Source organism: Phodopus roborovskii, unplaced genomic scaffold (assembly GCF_943737965.1).
Source record: "Phodopus roborovskii unplaced genomic scaffold, PHOROB, whole genome shotgun sequence".
Classification (NCBI taxonomy): Eukaryota; Metazoa; Chordata; class Mammalia; order Rodentia; family Cricetidae; genus Phodopus; species Phodopus roborovskii.
Window position 1 is genome coordinate 201,605 of NW_026126689.1, and position 18,536 is coordinate 220,140.

General features: G+C 39.8%; 1 protein-coding gene across 1 annotated transcript in view; it reads left to right on the top strand.

Annotated features, from left to right (window-relative positions):
* The window catches only part of Ezh2 (enhancer of zeste 2 polycomb repressive complex 2 subunit), a 62,347-nt gene that overhangs the window by 22,530 nt on the left and 21,281 nt on the right, over positions 1-18,536 (top strand). The window contains 1 exon segment of the mRNA XM_051174633.1: positions 16,984-17,100. Coding sequence (XP_051030590.1) covers positions 16,984-17,100 — 117 coding nt within the window.

Below are 18,536 nucleotides of genomic sequence, written 5' to 3' on the forward strand. Positions count from 1 at the left end.
CAATGAGAGTTTTAAAATATATCAGTATTATAATAAACAAGCCATAATTTTCTCTCATGTGAGGCTTGTGGAGGTTTGACACACAGACTTCAAAGACTTCTGTGACAATACAGTAGCTACATACATGATTGTAATGGTGGGCATGTCTTACTGAGGCCAGGTCTGTGTTGATGGGAGCGGGGAGTGGACACACACATGCTAATGTGGGTGGCTTGTGCTGCTACCTGGGGACATGATCTTACTGTGGCCAGGTCTGTTGATGTCTGTGGTCTGTGCTGTGGCCTGAATCCATGTTCATGTCTACAATCCCAGCGGCTTTGAGGGCCTTGTCTGGGTCCTGTTTGTGATCTGTGCTGATGCTGAAACCAAGCTCCCTGGACTGTAAAGAGCAAACTCTACTTTGGCAGTGATGTCCATGACTACAGATGCACAGCTGAGAAAGAAAGCCATGGAAGGCTTCTGTGACAATTCCTACCTCCACATCACACCCCCAAATAGTAAGAGCCTAACAGGAAGCCATGGAAGGGAAGTCTTAAAAGCTGTGATAGGATGCTGAAATGCCACTCTCCACACAGACGGCTTTGAGCAGGGGTGCAGGGCGGGCGGGGGAAGGACTCAGTTCTATTAAGGGGGAGACCACTAGGAGTTTGACCATGCTCCAGGGAGTATATAGATAATACAAGGTACAATTTTTTTTTTTTTTTTTTTTTTTTTAAAATATGGGGCAGTCACAAGGTTGGGGTGGGAGTAGGGAGCAGGAAGGCAAGGAGGGTCTGGGAAGCAAATATGATACGGGTGTATGATGTGAAACCCCCAAAGAACCAATAAAAATATGTTGGAAGCAAAAATATTCAAAACAGTTTATCTACAAGCAACATTAAGTGTCTTGAACTCACAGAGATCTGCCTGCATCTGCCTCCTCAGTACTGGGAATAAAGGTGTGTGCCATCACCACCATCCATTGAATTGCTCAAAATTTTAAAGAGGTCACCAGATAAAACTTTCAAAAGAAGGGGATAGAGAGATGCTCAGTAATTGAGAGCACTCGCTACTCTTGCAGAAGACCTGAGTTCAGTTTCTAGCACTTATGAGGTAGCTTATAACCAGCCTTAACTCCAGTTCCAGGGAATTAGATTCCTTCTGATCTCTACAGACACAAGACACATACAGTAGACAAACGTACACATAAAATAAAAATTAGATAGGGGTTTTACTTTGTAGCCCTGACTAAACTTTAATTCACAGGTATCTATCTGCCTGCCTCAGATGTGGGCTACCACACCCCATTCAAAACAAATAAACATTGCAAAAGAATTACCTCAAAGCCCTGCTTAGAGTGTTCATAAATTACCCCTTTGCCCTTCAAATGATAATGAAAGCTATTAACACCAATGTCTATTATTTGATTTGCATGAGATAATGGGAAAGGTATCAGTTTAAAACACATATGTACAAAATTATAAGTCAGACTTTAAAGAGTTGTCATCTTACAAACTGTAAATAACTAGGAGCCTTTCCAAATCATGTATTCTAAGACAACATCAAAGTCACCCAGAGCAAGGGTGATCCTGCAGCTGGGGAGCCACCGTCCATCTCTGCTCCTCCACCATTCCAGTCACGCTTTTGGGGGAGGCCAAAGGGTATCAGATCCCCTGGAGCCACCTGACACAGAGCCTGAGAACTTGAGCCATCTCTTTAATTCCTTTCTTCCTTAAAGAATTATCCAGCATCAAGATGTCATTAAGTAACACCAAAGGATACATTTCTATTGCTATCATGTGGCTGTTTATCAAAATACAGTTTCCAAGTTGTCTTAACAACTAGAAAAACTTTCCTTTTTTTTTTTTTTTTGTTTAGTTGTTTTTTCCTAGGTTTAGTAAAGAAATTGGCATTCTCTTGATGTTCTTAGTATATTTCTGGTATATTTGTCATTCCTCGCCCCCACTAAATACTATGAAGTATTTTCCCTTCAGTGCTTTTGAGACATGGTCTCACTATGTAGCTCTAGACTCCAACACAGAGATCCATCTGCCCCTGCCTCTTGAGTGCTAGGATTAAAGATGCATGCCATCATACTTGCCCTTCATTATTTTGAACGTAAATTGTTTTTTCTACTGTGAATGACTTGCTTAAGTAATACCTGTCTGCTTGGTAAATGACATGATAAGTAATTTAATAAAATAATCTGCCATGTATATGTCTAGAAGAATATAATGTATTTATAAGTATATTATTAAGAGAAGAGTGAGAATTTTGGCATACATTTAAATGTGATGATGTTAGCAATAGAAATAGCATTAGAATAGATATAATTTTATGTTCATGAGGAATTTTAAAACTTTTGGGGTTCTAAATATATGTAGATATTTGAGGTGATTAAAATTGTTTGCTTATATTTACAAGTAATTTCTAAAAAATGTTGAGTTCTATTAAAATAATAGAACATGTAAGTGTAATTTAAACTTATCATCTTTTGCTGAAGAGCAACTGGGTCTGGTTAATGGGTGAGTAAGTTCTTGATTGCATGGCTTATTTATTGCCTTGTAATGCATCTCACTCAGGTGATTGTAAAGAGGAAGTTTTAGTTACAATTTGCAAAGGAAAAAAAAAATTCCTGTTGTAGCCAAGCTGTTAGTTAGTATTCTTCACTCCCAAACATTACCTATCATTTGGCAACATCCCAGTCCTCAGATACATTCTTAAGTTTCAATAGAGTAGCATATTTCTTGTAACTTTTGAGATAAGGACTGGAGGGTTTAAAGCTGGCGTGGTGGTGCGCACGCGCGGCAGGGTTGCGCACAGGGGCAGGCTTGCGGTGGGTCCTCCGCTCCGCCAGGGACTGTTGCTGTCTCTGCCAGTGCTGCGCTTACCCACCCCACTTTTTGCTGTTACTCTCTCCGTTTCCAGCTTAGCATGCACCATTGAAACCAGGCAAGGAAAAGCAATTTGAGGGAAGCCTTTGGGCTTCATATTACAACATCAGAGGAGACAGCATAGCAGAATGTCTCCTAGCCAACTCACTGAGCTTGAATTGCGTGCTTATATAGCTGAAGAAAGTTTGGTTTGGACCAATCAGCCTGCCTCTTAGCAAGTGCTGTCATGAAGGTTTGTGTACTGCACCAGTAGTGTGTAGCCTTGTCTTTAGCCACAGTCCAAGTCGTCTTTGGTTAGATGACTTGGGGAAAGTGATCCCTCTCAGGCCTAGATGAATCTGGTTGCAGTGTCATCTGGAGTTCACCCAGGAGTGCAATGGCAGAAGTCTGATACCGCCCCAAACAGCCCTGGCTAGGGCTGCCTTTGAGAGTGAGGGCTGTCAGCTGTGATCATGCTGTTATTATTTCATGATGCCCAAGGTGTGACCTAGGTAGCTGGTACTGGCATTAAGAGTAGTTCGTTAGGTTTTCTACTCAGTCCTTTTTGTTTAAGACAGTCAAGACAGCAAAGGATTGTCCACCAGCTGACAGTTAAAGGAGTCTAGCTGTCTGCTTTTTTTTTTTTTAGGAAGCAACCATTTATTGGCTTTTTTTGTTTTTTAAAGAATGTACTTTAGTTTTTTACATTTTATTCATGTATTCATTTATTTTTGTGTGCATATGTGTGTACATTTGTGAAGGTAAGAGGATAACTTGTAGGAATTGGCTTTCTCCACCATGTAGATTCTGGGAATTGAACTTTGTCAGGCTTGGTGGCAATGCTTTTACTCTCAGAATTACTTTATAGGTCACTACTAGTGAGTTTAAACAGATTTTAATCAGTGCTTACCACCTGCTTAAATGGCCCAGGAAGAAATGGGTCCCTCTCATCTGCCTCACTCATACTAGCTTTTAGTGAAAATATCTGTTTGCATTTATTCTCAACACAGGATATTGCTAGTCTGATAGACACATGTTGCATGTTGTGTTACAGTTTGCCTTAACTCAGTGAAGTTGAGTGTTTTGCCTGCATGTATGTGCACCTTGTGCATGCCTGGTGCTTGAGGAATCCAGAGAGGATGTGGGATTCCCTGGAATTGAAGTTACAGATTTGTTGTGGGTGATAAGAAATGAAACCAGGTCTTCTGCAAGAGCAGTCAATGCTCTTAACCACTGAGCCATCTCTTTAGGCCCCATGTTGTAAACTGCCTTTCTTCCCCCCCCCCCCCCCCCCATCTCTCCTTCCTTCCTCCATGTGTGTGTATATGTATGTGTCTTTGTTAGGAGATATTTTTTAAATGCTACTTTATGTGGTCGGATGTTTTGTTTGCACGCCACTTGTGTGCTTGATGCCCATGGAGGCCAGAGGAGGTCCTTGGATCCTCTAGTCTGGAGTTATGGATAATTAATTGTGAGCCATCATCTAAATTCTGGGAATTAAACCTGAGTCTGCTTAAAGATCAGCTAGTGCTCTTAACTACTGAACCACCTTTACAGTGCCTTTGTTTTGTAATTGGCTATTTTGGCATCTGGTCTAAGTTAGATTGATATTTTTTTTCATATAATTTGGATTAGAAGTTTTTATTTGTATCTTTCACATTTTTTTCCCGTTTTGATACCATCTTTGGTAAATTTAATTGTATTTTAAGCTTTAGACTTCTGTGTTCCTCAAGGGCTTAGAAAGTCTTAAGAATTATAAATTACTCATCTGTAACACAAAAAATAAAAACCCAGAGACTAATAATTGGGGTTCAAGCTGAGGGTCAGATAAGCAAAGCAGCCAAGCCACTAACTCTTCCTCTACCTCAGGCTGAAATGCCCTGTCTCCATGAGCTCTCCCCCAAGCCTCAGACTGCTCCTCTCCTCAGTGTGACTGGAGAATCCTCAGAATGCAGCCTGATACACTGGGATCCTGTCTTTATATAACCCCCTAGCTCTGGCTTGAGCTCTAATTCTCCTTTAGACTGATTCAATCTTGTGTAGATCTGGGTGGCCTTGGACTCCTGGAGAGATCCACATAAGTCTGGCTCCTGAGTCCTGGATTTAGAGGTGTGTACCGCCACTGCTCAGCTTCAGTGCTTGACTAGTGTGGCTGCTGGGACTAAAGATGTGTATCACCATTGCCTAACCTCTATAGCTTGTGAATGGTTTTGTATCTTGAACCCTTAAGTCATAAATAATAAATATATCACCATACCAATCTGGTTTTGGTTTTGTATTCTAATACCGAATTAACCTTTTAGGAATTTTCATAGAATAAACAGTGAGTGGAGGTGGGGTGTACCTTTTTGTTTAGCTGTCTAGTTACTTCAACACTATTTTGACTAGTCAGTCAACAGTAGGGAGCACTTAATTACCTGTTGACAAAATCAGCAGAAGCTGCTGACCCTGCAGGAGCCTAAGTGTAGCTTACTCCATAGTTGTGACAGCCTTGTCTTTTAGTTTAGTGGAGCTGCTCTGCTTTCTTTAGCTTTTGAGACAGGTTTCTGCCACAGCTTGTGGATAGCCTGAACTCATATAATGCTCTGTTCAGGGTTCAGTTTCTTTCCTTTTGGTGGTAGTAATGGTTTAGCACCATCATTAAGTAGGTACTTGAGACTGCATGCACACATGCTTTAGTGCCCTGTTGTCTGTTCCCTGCCACACTCCTGCTTTCTTCTCTCTGGAGTATAATTTTAATTTTACTCCTGTGCTTTTGATTTTTGTTCTGAGACAGGGTTCCATAGCCCAGGCTTACCTTGAACCCTTGAATACCTACCTTATTCTCCTGTCTATCAAGTACTAGGACTATAGGCATACACTAAGATACCTAGATTTTTTGAGTGTTTTGTAGTTTATGTCTTAGAACTGTGTTCTATTTGTGATCTTCAGTGGTTTAACAAAAGTGGTTTTTAGCAGAACAGCATATATGTTTTAACCTCATGCATGGCCTCAGTCAAACAGACTGTCTTGGATTTTACTGCAGGATTAGGTTTGTTGTTTATGATCCCTTCATTTAGGGTCAAGCTTCTGAAGAAGGGGGGATTCAAGGAAGTGTGTTAAGGAGCCTAATTGTATTAGTCAGGATTCTTTAGAGGAACAGAATTTATATATAGTGAATCTGTGTCTATCTATATAAAGGGGGGGTTGTTGGAATGGCCTACAGCTGTGGTCCAGCTAGTGCAACAATGCCTATTTACTAGCAGAAGGTCCAAGAATCCAGTATCTGTTCAGTCCATGAAGCTGGACATCTAAAGCAGTCTTCAGTACACACCAGAATCCCAAAGAAGTAGATTCTAATGTCAGTGAAGGAATGGACTTACATTGAGAGCAAGCAGGCAAAGAGATTGTAAGCTTCCTTCTTCCTTGTCCTTTATATATGGTCTACCAGCAGGTTAAAAGTGGATCTTCCTACTTCACAGATCCAGATTAGAAGTGGGCCTCCCTACTGCAAATGATTTAGTTAAGAAAAAAATCCCTTAAAGGTGTGCCTAGACATTAGAATTTTAGGTAATTTCAAGTCAAATTGATACTAAGAATAGCCATCACAAATCCACGTCTTGTCAACTTGACACACAATCACATCTCCTTATTTCATGTTTAATTTCCAAATGAAAACACCGAGGTTGTAATTACACCTAACATGACTATCTCTCATACAAACACATTATAAATGTAGAATAGGTGGCAATGTCATTTGAGGGACATCCTTTTAGTATCAGACTTAAATATGACCACTGATATTCTCTTAATTGATGTTACAGTACATGATAAAGCATCCGAGGGAAGAAAGCTATCTTTACAAACACATTCTAAACAAAATACATCAGAACTACTTGTGTAAATTACAATCCTCATCTCTGCAACTGGTAGTGTGGCCTTAGCTGGTATTTATAAGTATTTTCCTCTACTTTCCGTTTTCTGTCTCTTCCACCTTCAGCAAGCACCCCAGCCGGTCTTGGCTCTTTTCCTGGAAGAGTGACCGCATACCTTCATTCCTGAAGGGTCTATGCCCTTTGTCATCCTGCCTGGGTTAGGTTGTTGTAGTTTCCCATTGACTTTAATCACAGGACATGATTGCACCAAGAGATGCTTTAAAGGATCTCTTGCACTCCAGATACTCTTTTCTACCTCCATTGTGGAGAAGCAACCCAATTATCTCTTGGTAATCTGGATCAACCTTCTCTCCTAACAATGTTATTCCTTTCTTAGCCTGTTGGCTTAAGGGGACATCAAAAGTCCAAAGAGGCCAGGGAGAAGTCTGAGCTTCCAGATCAGTGGAATGTTTGTTGTGTCTCTTGGCGCAACTCCCCACTCTGCAACCAAAATTTCTAAGCCAGCAGAATTTAAGGTCACAGGAACAGGAAGTAAACATTTTCCTAGTGGATCACTCGGATGATGGTGAGTGGAACAGTTCCCCTTTCCACCCTTTGATTCCTGGATCCTGACTATGGGAGAAACTATACAATACATTGGACGTTGATTCAAAGCATATAGCATCTTCTGGAGATTCCTGCCCCAGCCCTTCAGGCTACTGCCACCTAATTAGTGCTGCTTCAAGGACTCTTCTTCCTATCAGGCCAGCTACTTCAGGATGGTAGGGAACATGGTAAGACCAGTGGATTCCATGATCTTGAGCAACTGTCTGTCTGCTCTGGCTGTAAAGTGAGTTCCTTGGTCAGAAGTAATACTGTGTAGAATAATATGACAGTGGATAAGGCATTTTGTAAGTCCACAAATGGTAGTTTTGGTAGAATCCTTAGGTGAGGGTAAGGCAAATCGTAATCAGAATAAGTATGTACTCCAATAAGTACAAAGCATTGTCCTTTTCATGGAGGAAGTGGTTCAATGTAGTCAGCTGCCACCAGATTGCTGGCTGGTCATCCCAGGAAATGGTGACATATCTGGGCCTCAGTGTTGGTGCCTACTGTTATCAAATCTGGCACTCAACAGCAGCTGTAGCCAGTTGAGACTTGGTGAGTGGCAGTCCATGTTGTTGAGCCCATGTATAACTCCTGTCTGCCACCATGGCTACTTCATCTGCCCATTGAGCAATGGTAGGAATGGCTGGGGAAATAGGCTGACTGTCCCTAGAATCTGTCATCTTATCTACTTTATTATTGAGGTCATCCAGCTGAAGTCACCTTTGATGAGCATTTTCATGGGACAGTAAGTATCTTCACATCCTTCAACCTTTTGGAGAGATATGGAGATTTGGCCACATACTTCTTCCCCAGATGTCTTTCTTACTAATCTAATCATGCTCTTTCCAAGTCCTTGACCATTCAGCCAATTCATTGGATACATCCCATGAATTTATGAATAATTGTACATTTGGCCATTTCTTCTTCCAAATAAAACATGACCTGATCAAGGCCTGATCATGTATACATTACTTCCAGTTGACAATGGATTGCTGCTGGGTACAGCCTACTTTGTGGCTTAGTGGGTATCTTAGTTAGGGTTTTCATAAAGAAAACATTTAATTGAGGGTGGCTGGCTTACAGTTTCAGGGGTTTAATCAAAATATGATCATGAAGGGAAGCATGGCAGTGTGCAGGCAGATGTGGTGCTGGAGCTTAGTGATTGTCTCTTCTGCAAAATATCACATTGATTCACTTTATCGACAATATCAGGAAATGTTTTAATCTGCTCCAGCAAGGACGCCACGTCTGGTGCAGCAGCAGCAGTTGGGGAACTTGATTGAATTTTGATTATTATCCATAGTACATCTGTCTTCTGCCCTGGCCAGATAGGAGAGTTAAACTTAGATGTGGTGGGAAACACTACCCCTTTCAAGTCCTTGATGGTGACACTAATTTCTGCAATTCTTCCAGGGATGTGGTACTATGTTTTGATACACTGTTATCCCAGGTACAGGCAACTCTAAAGACTTCCATTTATCCTTTCTAACAGTAATATTCCTCACTTCACAGGTCAGGGAACCTTGTGGGAATTTTGCTGGCTTCTAAGTATATCTATCCCAATTGTACATTCTGGGACTGAGTAAATAACCAAAGGATGAGTTCAGGAACTGACTGGATCTATAGTGTGGACTATTGTGGACTTCAGACATAAAAACTTCAGTAACAACCTAACTTCCATAGCCCCTACATTAACTGGAGGGCCACAGTGTTCTTTGGGGGCTTTCGAAACCAATGTCAATTCAGAACCAGTATTCAATAGACCCCAGAAAGTCTGATTGTTTCCTTTCCCCCAGGGTACAGTTACCCTTGTAAAAGGCCTCAGGTCCCTCTGGGGAAAGACTGGAAAAAGGCTAACTGTAAAACACTTAGATATTGTATCAAGATCCTTTCTCAGTGGAACCTGGACATCCCTTCATTTAAAGGATTTTGGGTCTACAAACTGTTTCAAAGTCTGGAAATTGGTTTATGGGCTGATTCCCTTTTGCTCTGTAGCCTCTATTAGATTGAGAATTTTTCTGGTTATATTGATCAGATAAAAATGCAATAAGCTTCTTAACTGTCTCATGTTTTGTCACAACATGATTGGACAGTAGCAAAAGTCTATGTACCATACAATCAACTTTTCCTGCTCTGCCCACTACAGGCCAGGCCACCATGGACAATTCAGTAGCTGTGGTCACCTTGTCTTTGGCAGTTTAGTGCTGCCACCTGGCTCCTGCTTTGGGTCCCAATTAAACCCATTGCATTTTTTAAACTCAGCCAGTTGGACAGCTGCATCTAAGGTCTGGTAAAAGGGAACGGGTGAAAGCAAAGCTTTTCCAGTGTACTGGCCTATCTCACCATTTTATGTCTTACAGGGTTAATGAAGGGCACATCTTCTGGACCTTCCCATTGTGGAGGATTAGCTTTTACACAGCTTTAGCATCACAGTCTCCCTGAGCCTTAAAATCCCTTCATCACACTAAGCCAAGGGATATCGGGCATCTCCAACTCTTTTTAGGAGACCATCTTTTGACAGATGCTTAAGCCAGTCATTCACACAAACTTTTGACACCTTTTAAAACTGCACCCTTCCATTTTAAAGCTAGAATTTCCACTCAAAGGGCCTATAACAATAAACTCAATACGATCATATTCCTTCCACCATTATCCCACACCCTTAAAATCCATTTTTACACATAGTCTTCAGACTTCTGCTTGAATGAATTAGCAAACTCATTAAGTTCTTTTAGTAGTGCAGTGTACTACACTTTCTGTTTCTCTCCTAGGAACCCGCTTTGCCTTGAGTCTGGAGCAGCGGCTCTCAACCTGTGCATTGCAATCCCTCTGGGAAACCTCTGTCTCCAAAAAAATTACATTATGATTCATAACAGTAGCAAACTTACAGTTATAAAATAGCAATGAAAATACTTTTATGGTTGGGGGTCACCACAACATGAGGAGCTATGTTAAAGGGTCACAGCATTAGAAGGTTGAGAATCACTCGTCTAGAGGTAACTATTGGCGGGCCCTGTGGGACATCGGTATTTTCTTTGCTAGCATCTCCTTTAGAGAAAGTCACTGCTGGTTTAGCAGACAATAAAGGATTAATTTCCTCAGTCGAAGGCAGAAAAGGCAATATTTCAAGGGTTTGGGGTAGGAGTACATTTTCTGCTGTGAGGGTGGAGAGACTACTTCCTTGGGTGGGATAAATAAACACTCGAGAGTTTGAGGCTCCAAAGTTTGAGGCTTCAATAGGATCCTCACACACATCTGCTTCCCAAGTTCAATTCTGTCCTTTACCAAATAGTGTCCTTAACTTTAACAGTCTCTGAGGCTGAGATTTGAATTTTCTTTGTAATTCAGTCACAAGTCAGTCTTATATAATGGGAACTTTGGTTTGATTTTTCTGCAGCTTGAGCTCTGTGACTGCTGGAGAGAAGATTCTTCCAGGGCACATTTTACTTTACTAGTGTTTCTCAACCGTCCTAATGCTGACCCTTTAATATAGTCATCATGTTATGGTGACTCTTTAACCCTAAAATTCTTTTGTTGCTACTTCATAATTATAATTTTGCTTGTGGCTGAATCATAATGTAAATACCTGATAATCGGGGTATCTATGTGACCCACAAAGAGGTCATGACCAGTAGGTTGAGAACTACTGCTTTATTTAGGCTGTATGTGCATCTGGAGCTGGTCAGTTTTACCACTGAGTTCATTATTATCCTTAACTATATTCTGAGATTCTAGAAGTTGGTTAATTTTATCATGAAGCTCATTCTTTTCCTTTATCCAGAGGTGCTAGGGGCAATCAACTGGAATCATCATTTTCCTTATTTTCCCACAAATTGTCAAAATTTTATATACATAGTTGCCTCTCACATTTGGTGAATCAGGATAATCAAATGCATTTGCCTCTAAGTTTGTGAAATAGTTCACACCATGGGCTTTCAGTACTCTCTGAGCGCTAGGAGAGGCGAGGCTTCAGTAACTAGGTTTTGGCAAAATGGAAAGCCTGCTCCAGATACTTAAAAGATTTATCCTTATACTTCTGTTGCTATAGAATGGCTTCTTGTACTAGAATCTGTATTCAGTCAGGGTCAGGGTTCTTTAGTGGAACAGAACAGATAGAATGAATAAATGAATGGATAAATAAATAATCTATTTACTATCTATAAAGGGGATTTATTAGAATGGCTTACAGGCTGTGCTCCAGCTAGTCTAACAATGGCAGTCTACGGATAGAAGGTCCAAGAATCTAGTAGTTGTTTAGTCCATGAGGCCAGATGTTCCAACTGGTCTTCAATGTACACTGGAAATCCCAAAGATGTATGCTCTAATGCGAGTGAAGGACTTGAGGGCAAGCAGGCAGAGAGCAAAGTTTCCTTCTTCTATGTCTTTTATATAGGCTGCCGGCAGAAGGCGTGGCCCATTCGAATGGGAAGGTGCATCTTCCCATTCGAAAGATGTGATTGAAGATGTATCTTCATACCTCAAAGATCAGGATTAGAAGTGGGTCTTTCCACTTCAAATGATTTGATAAAGAAAAAGTCCCTCCCAGGTGTGCCCAGCCATTTGGGTTTTAGTTAATTCTAGATAGAGTCAATTTGACAACCAAGAGTAGCCATCACTAATCCTCCTGAAAGGCTGCATATAATCTTATCAGGAAGCAGAGGCAGGAGGATGATTGCAAGGTTGAAGTCAGCCTGGACTCATAGAAAATTCCATGCAACTAGGACTACACAGAGACCCTGTCTCAAAACAACAACAACAAAAAATACTTTCCCTTCCCCAACACACACACACACACACACACACACACACACACACCCTGAAATAAGTGTAAGAAATGATACAAAAGGAGAGTGAAGAAGTGATACAAGATGAAAGTAAAAATCATTTGTTACAAGGTAGTCTCCAGTCTAATGGCTCTTTGACATAAATGCATAACATCAAAAATGGAAGCATTTTACAATCTGAAATGGACTGTTGTTTATTCGTTAGCTTTCATTAAATGCTTGCATGAAGATGTTTGGACCATTCTTATTTTTATTTCTGACCCTCCTCTGTCAGAAACAGTTGTTTTTCTTAAGACTGTCTCCGTCAAGTCTCCTCCTTTGCCCTTAAAACTAGTTAATGAAACTCATGTTTGCTATTGAGCTTCCTTAACCCATGGTATTTAACTCTTTCTGTTTTCCCTTTCTTCCTGTTTCACCTAAAAGTAGTCTAGAATGTAAATCCTGTATACTGCCCTTATAAGAATGCCTAGCTAATTAAAAACTTGAGTTTACCAGATGTGGTGGTATAATGTCTTTAGTCCTAGTACTCAAGGGCCAGAGGCAAGAAGATCTCTTGAGTTCAAGGCTAGCCTGGTCTACAAAGCAAGTTCTAGATCAGTTAGGGCCACAGTGAGATCTTATCTCAAATAAACAAACAAACAAACAGCAGCAACAATAAGCACAGCACAAAAACTTGGCTCCCTTTAAGTCCTGAAGAAAAATGAAGGTAGTTTCAGAAATAACCGCCAGCTTCTCTTTAGTGTTGATGGAAGCCAGCTTCTCTTTAGGGTTGATGGAAGCTGCTGTCTCCTCTTTACTCTCTTCTGGGCTGATGACCTTCCTAGAGTTGATGGCAACTCACATTCTATTTTGGGGTGATGGCTTTCCTGTACTTTCTTCATTGTTAAATAGAAGCTTGTTTAAAATATTGACAGTTCATTGTGTCTGAGCATACTAAATGAGCCGTTGGGTATCCAAGAATGTATGATTAACACACTTGGTAGCTTGTGGTGTAACTCCCATCTTTTTTCTGGAAGCTGTGCTTAACTGGCCTCAGGCTAAGGACCACTCAGAGGTGGGATGGCTGTAGCTGTTGTCCTTTGGGATGTCCTGCCTAAAACTGGGAATATTTACCTCATAGTGTAGTAGTGAATTTGATTTAATGTCAACTCTGGTAAAGTCTCTAACATAGTGCTCAGCAGATAGTAGGATGTGTTAATTTCTTTCCCTCCCTGCAGGCCACTCACCTGCTCTCCCTCTACGATTTTCCATAACACAGTTTTTACTTGGAACCAGCCTTCTGCCAAGAGTCTCAGTTTGGTTGTGTACTCCTACAACTACTATTTTTGGCTTGACTCCCCTCTCCAGCCACACAGTCGCCTATTGTACCAGCTGGTTGATGTAAGTCTGCAACCTCAGAGGAACCTTGTTACTTAGCAGTAAGCTATGTTTCTCTGAAAATGTGGCATCCTTCATAACTAGTTTCTTTCTTTACCACTGTTGATGAATCATCTGTAATGTCTTGTGTGAGCCTGAAATTAGAACTAGAATTACAAATTTAAATTGCTAAAGTGGGCCTCTTAGAGACACAACTGAACAGGTAAAAATGCTATGGAGACTGGTAACAGATTTTGGCTTGCTCTGAGCAATAGAGTATTTAAAGTGTTGATGGTGAAGTATGTTCAAGGAAAGTAAAGTTGCGAAGTAACTGGCAGTTTTGTGTAATTTTCCTGCAAGTCAACACATAAACATTTCCTTGTTTTACTGGCAAATGCTATGGCATTTCAGTATCATTTCATAAGTAAGAAGGGTATGGTTTTAGCATGGTTAGTGGTTCAGGGTGGGTAGGATCCCGAGGTGCTGCAGAGCTCAAGCCAGTTTTCTACATAGTTGTTCTCAGCTCTGAACTGAACTCTGTTATAGAGGATCAGCAAATGCAGTCTGTTGATTCCATAAACTTGTTTTGAGATACTGTGCTGAGTATTATTTTGAGGTAGAGAGGGAAAATCATACCTTTTTCCCTCAGGTGCTTTTACCCTTACAGAGTTTGTGTTTCATCCCTTGATGACTTGTGGATGACTCTGAATTGAAGTGATGGGTGCCTGGGATGTGGCAGAGGTATAGGACTGGAGGTGTAATTCATGCTTCAGCCCATGCCTTTCTGTTTTCCATGCTTCTATAAGTTCTGTTTATGGTCAACTCAGCTTTCATTTAGTATATCCAGAGAGTTTTCTGCAAAGCCATCGTCCCCCATCTAGTGGTTGAAAAGAACATTTAACTGTCTAACTTTATGTGTGACCCTGGAATCACATGCTAAAACAGGTAAGTCAGATCTGGAGGGCTAACCTGTCTGTGTTTTAAAGGGAGTGTAGAACCTCACAATTAGTTTATCACCGCCAAAATATAAAACAAAAGTCAATAACTTTTTTAAGATGTAAAATTTTTTTATATTTAGGATTACTGGATCATATGTGATGCTTTATTGAATAATTATGACCATTTCCAAAGTTAACTACCTATTTAGGGTGAAGGGAAGGAAGCTGTGCTAGGTAGGAGTAGAGTAAGAGAAGAGTGGATGGGGAGCTGCCGCTGTGATCTTGTTGGGTGTCTGTTCTGTGCAGCGGACACTGTAGGCTGCTATTGTGAGTTTTCCTTGTGAACTTCTGAAAGAAATAACTAGAGCATGGTAAATTAAGAAGTTCTTTTAATCCTGCCTTCTAAATTTACTTTCTGAGACTGGCTCCTAGTCTCATTTATGGATTGTGATGGTAAAGTTTTATCATAAAGTCATAATGGAAACTTTTTATGATCATATATACACAGTTACTTAGCATGGTGGCTGGCACATAGTATGTATTCAGTAAATGTTAGTTCCCATTGTTTTTGGGTTAGCAAATGGCGGGTTGAGGATCTGTATATGAAGCCAGTTAGCAGGAAAGAGAATAGTAACACGCATTCATACCTTATTTGCTTGACTTTGAGCTTTTTGGTATTGTTATTTTTACCTTTGCATATTTGGAAAGCACATTAGTAGACATCACTGTCAGTCAGCATTTGATGGTCAGAGTATCCCAGCACCTGTAGTGGTGAGGGCTCATGTGGCCTGTGTGTGAGCGTGCTCACCTCATCCAGTCCTAGTCTTGCGGACTTGGAAACACACTGTATAAAACATAGACTGTGTGTGTGTGTGTGTGTGTGTGTGTGTGTGTGTGTGTGTGTGAGAGAGAGAGAGAGAGAGAGAGAGAGACTGACATAGTTTCCTTCTATTCTATTTTTATTAGTTATAGACCATCAATATACATGTAGGATGTTTTTGCGATGGCCTTGGAGACTTGACATTTGAGAAGAGAACTCTTAGAAAATTTTACTCCTCTCCAGGATAGCAAGTAATGTGGTTATTAGAACACAGACTTTTATTGTATTTTTAGAATTAAAGTTGCAAAAGTTTTAGCAGTTTTAACCAACATATTTATTAAAGTCAATGTGATAAGAAAGTATTATATCACAGTTTAATTGGGAGTTCTTTTCTTCTATGATACAGGAGAAATAGTATGCTATGAAATCTGATAGAATGCCTCAATTCTGAAGCACGATTCCTATGAGATTACAGTTAGATAGTCTGTCTTGCCTTGGGCAAACAGTTTCAGGAAGGAGACACTTTGACTACAACAGTTTCCTCACTCAGGCCCCTTATGCTTCACCTGGTAGACCCCTCAGTTTTTTCCTCTTGGGAGAGATTGTCCCCCACTGTGCATTAATATACACAGTTCTGTCTTCTGGAGGTCAGATTCTGTCTGTTTACATTGCCTCAGAAATCTAACATTAAGTCATTAGCATTGTAGATGATGTAAAATGGCATTTCAAGGGACCAGAAAGTGTGAGCATTATACAGGTGAAGTATCTTGGCAGTTTGTAGTGGGTCAGTGCAGTGTGACCACTATTTATCTGTGCATAATCTTGGGCAAACTATTTGTCCTTTCTTTACCTTAGTTTTCTCATTGCAAAATGGGTCTTAGAGTATTGTAGTAAGATCTATGGTAAGGCATTTCCTGTGCTTATGTAGTGCCTTACATATGAACAAACAGTTAGAGATTAGAGACTTGATTAGAATACATTTTTAAAATTGAAACTGAAATCTCTTACTCTTAATGCATCATTTGATAATATAATATATAAAGTTGACATTTTTAAAAAAGGTGAGATAAAAGATTAGACACACATAGTGATGTCTGCCATGGAGTGTGAATTTGAGGACAGACTTGTCTGTATCATGTGACTATCTCAAAAACCAAACACAACAAGATACAATATGCAAATGAAAAAGGAAATGTTAATGTGCCTGGGTCTAGTTGCACATGCTTTTAATCCCAGAATTCCAGGAGGCAGAGGCAGGTGGATCTTTGTGAGTTCAAGGCCAGTCTGGTCTACAGATTGAGTGTGATAACAAGACAGTCTCAAAAAATAAAAAGGTCAAAGTAACATTCTTAATCTTATGATTTAAATGCACAATTGGTATACATATTATACTCTATTCTGTATGGTTAGGTGGTCAGAATTAAATATAAGCTCAAGTTTTAGAAAGTTTGCAGCAGCAGATCAGATTTCTGAGGCTAATACGAATATTGTTTTTTATTCTAACTGGTAATGGTAAGTATGAGAAAAACTGGAGGGATTTAAAACTTGCAAAATCTGTAGTTGTTTTTTTTTTTTTTTTCACCCTTAGAGAAAAGAGGATCCTTTTTGGGTTTTATGAGCCTTTCCATCTTAGATTAAAAAAAAAAAAAAAAAAAATCCATTCAAAGTTACTTAAGAATTCATCATCTGTTCACAGTATGATGGCCATAGCTTAAGGTTGCTCTTTCTATTTTTTAAGAGGAAATTTTATTTGTTTATGTTCTATTTTAGTGCTCAGTGACCAGTGACTTGGATTTTCCGGCACAAGTCATCCCATTGAAGACCCTGAATGCAGTCGCATCGGTGCCCATAATGTATTCTTGGTCTCCTTTGCAGCAGAATTTTATGGTATGTAAGTAATGTAGCTCTTATTTGTTTGACAATGTATTTAAATAAGAAACATGGTAAATATTTTTTATGGTGATAAAGATAAAATAATTTTAAAAGCTATCAAAATGATATCAATTGGAGTGATTTTAAAAAATTAACAGTTGAAAACGGTTTAAAGTTCTTTTCTTGCATTCTCCATAAGAAAAGTAGAAGTAAACATTAAAAGATGAAATTGATAGTTCTTATTCTTTAAAAGTATAGTGTTCTGTGCCTCAGCCTCACTTTTCATTTTGTTAACTGAGAGTTTGTCATCAAACAGTTTTAAGAAAAAGTTAAGATAGTGTGGCAAGCCTTTATGTTAGTTTGAGGTTAGCAAGGTAGCACAGAACGGGGGTCCAAGCTTTGGTACTAAAATGATGATATGCATTTCTTTATGGAAATGGGACGAAGAAAGGGAGAACAAAAGAAATTGAAGAGTGTATTCTTGACTTGTATTGTTCAATAAAATATGTACTTTGGAGTTTGGGAGATGGTTCCTCACACGTGTGAGAACGTCAGGCATGGCGATGTAGGCTTGACTTGTAATGCCAATAGTGGTAAGGTGGAGAGAGGCTCCTTGGCTGGCCAGTCAGCCAAGCCTAATCTGTAATCTATAGTCCAAACTTCAAAATAACTTAAAGTGGATGGCTCCTGGGGAACAGTACACAAAAAGTTGGCTGTTGGCCTCCATACTAACTTGTTCCCACATGAACGCACATACACACTTGAATAAAGCTATGGTGTTTTTGGTGTGTGTGTGTGTGTGTGTGTGTGTGTGTGTGTGTGTGTGTGTGTGTGTGCGTGCGCGCGCGCGTGCATGTATGCATGCATGCTTGTTTCTGAAGTGATGTATATATAAAGTGTTGAGATAATTTCTTGATGAAGTTAGAGAATTGCTGTACAAAATTGCTTGCTAGAAGTTTTTTGTCTGTTTTTTTTAAATAGCAGACATTTCTAAATAGTAATGCTTTTTTTTTACACTCTGCCAGTGGCAGTTAAAGGTAAATTTCAGTTAATCCTGTGAAAGTGAATACATGTTTGCATTTAAAGCTTTACTAAAAAATACTGCATTTGAGAATCATGTTGATACCCTAAATGAGACTTCATGTTTTCAGATTGGAATTGTGAAAGAAACTAATGGTTAATATTTTGAGGGTAGTTTACATCATTTTGGGACTTTGCTGGTCAGTGACCAAGGCAAATTAGATGGCTGTTATGGCTAGTATATATTTTAGGGTTAAGGCTTAGATGGCTACCACTAGGAAGACAGAATAGACAAATATTTAATTTTGCTTACTTTCAAAGAAAGGGGCTCTCTTAGTTTACATGGTAGTTGTACGTGCAAAATTAAATGAAACTCGAGATGAGTGCAGATATGGTTGGACCTGAGAGAGTGTGAAGGTACATTTGGGCCT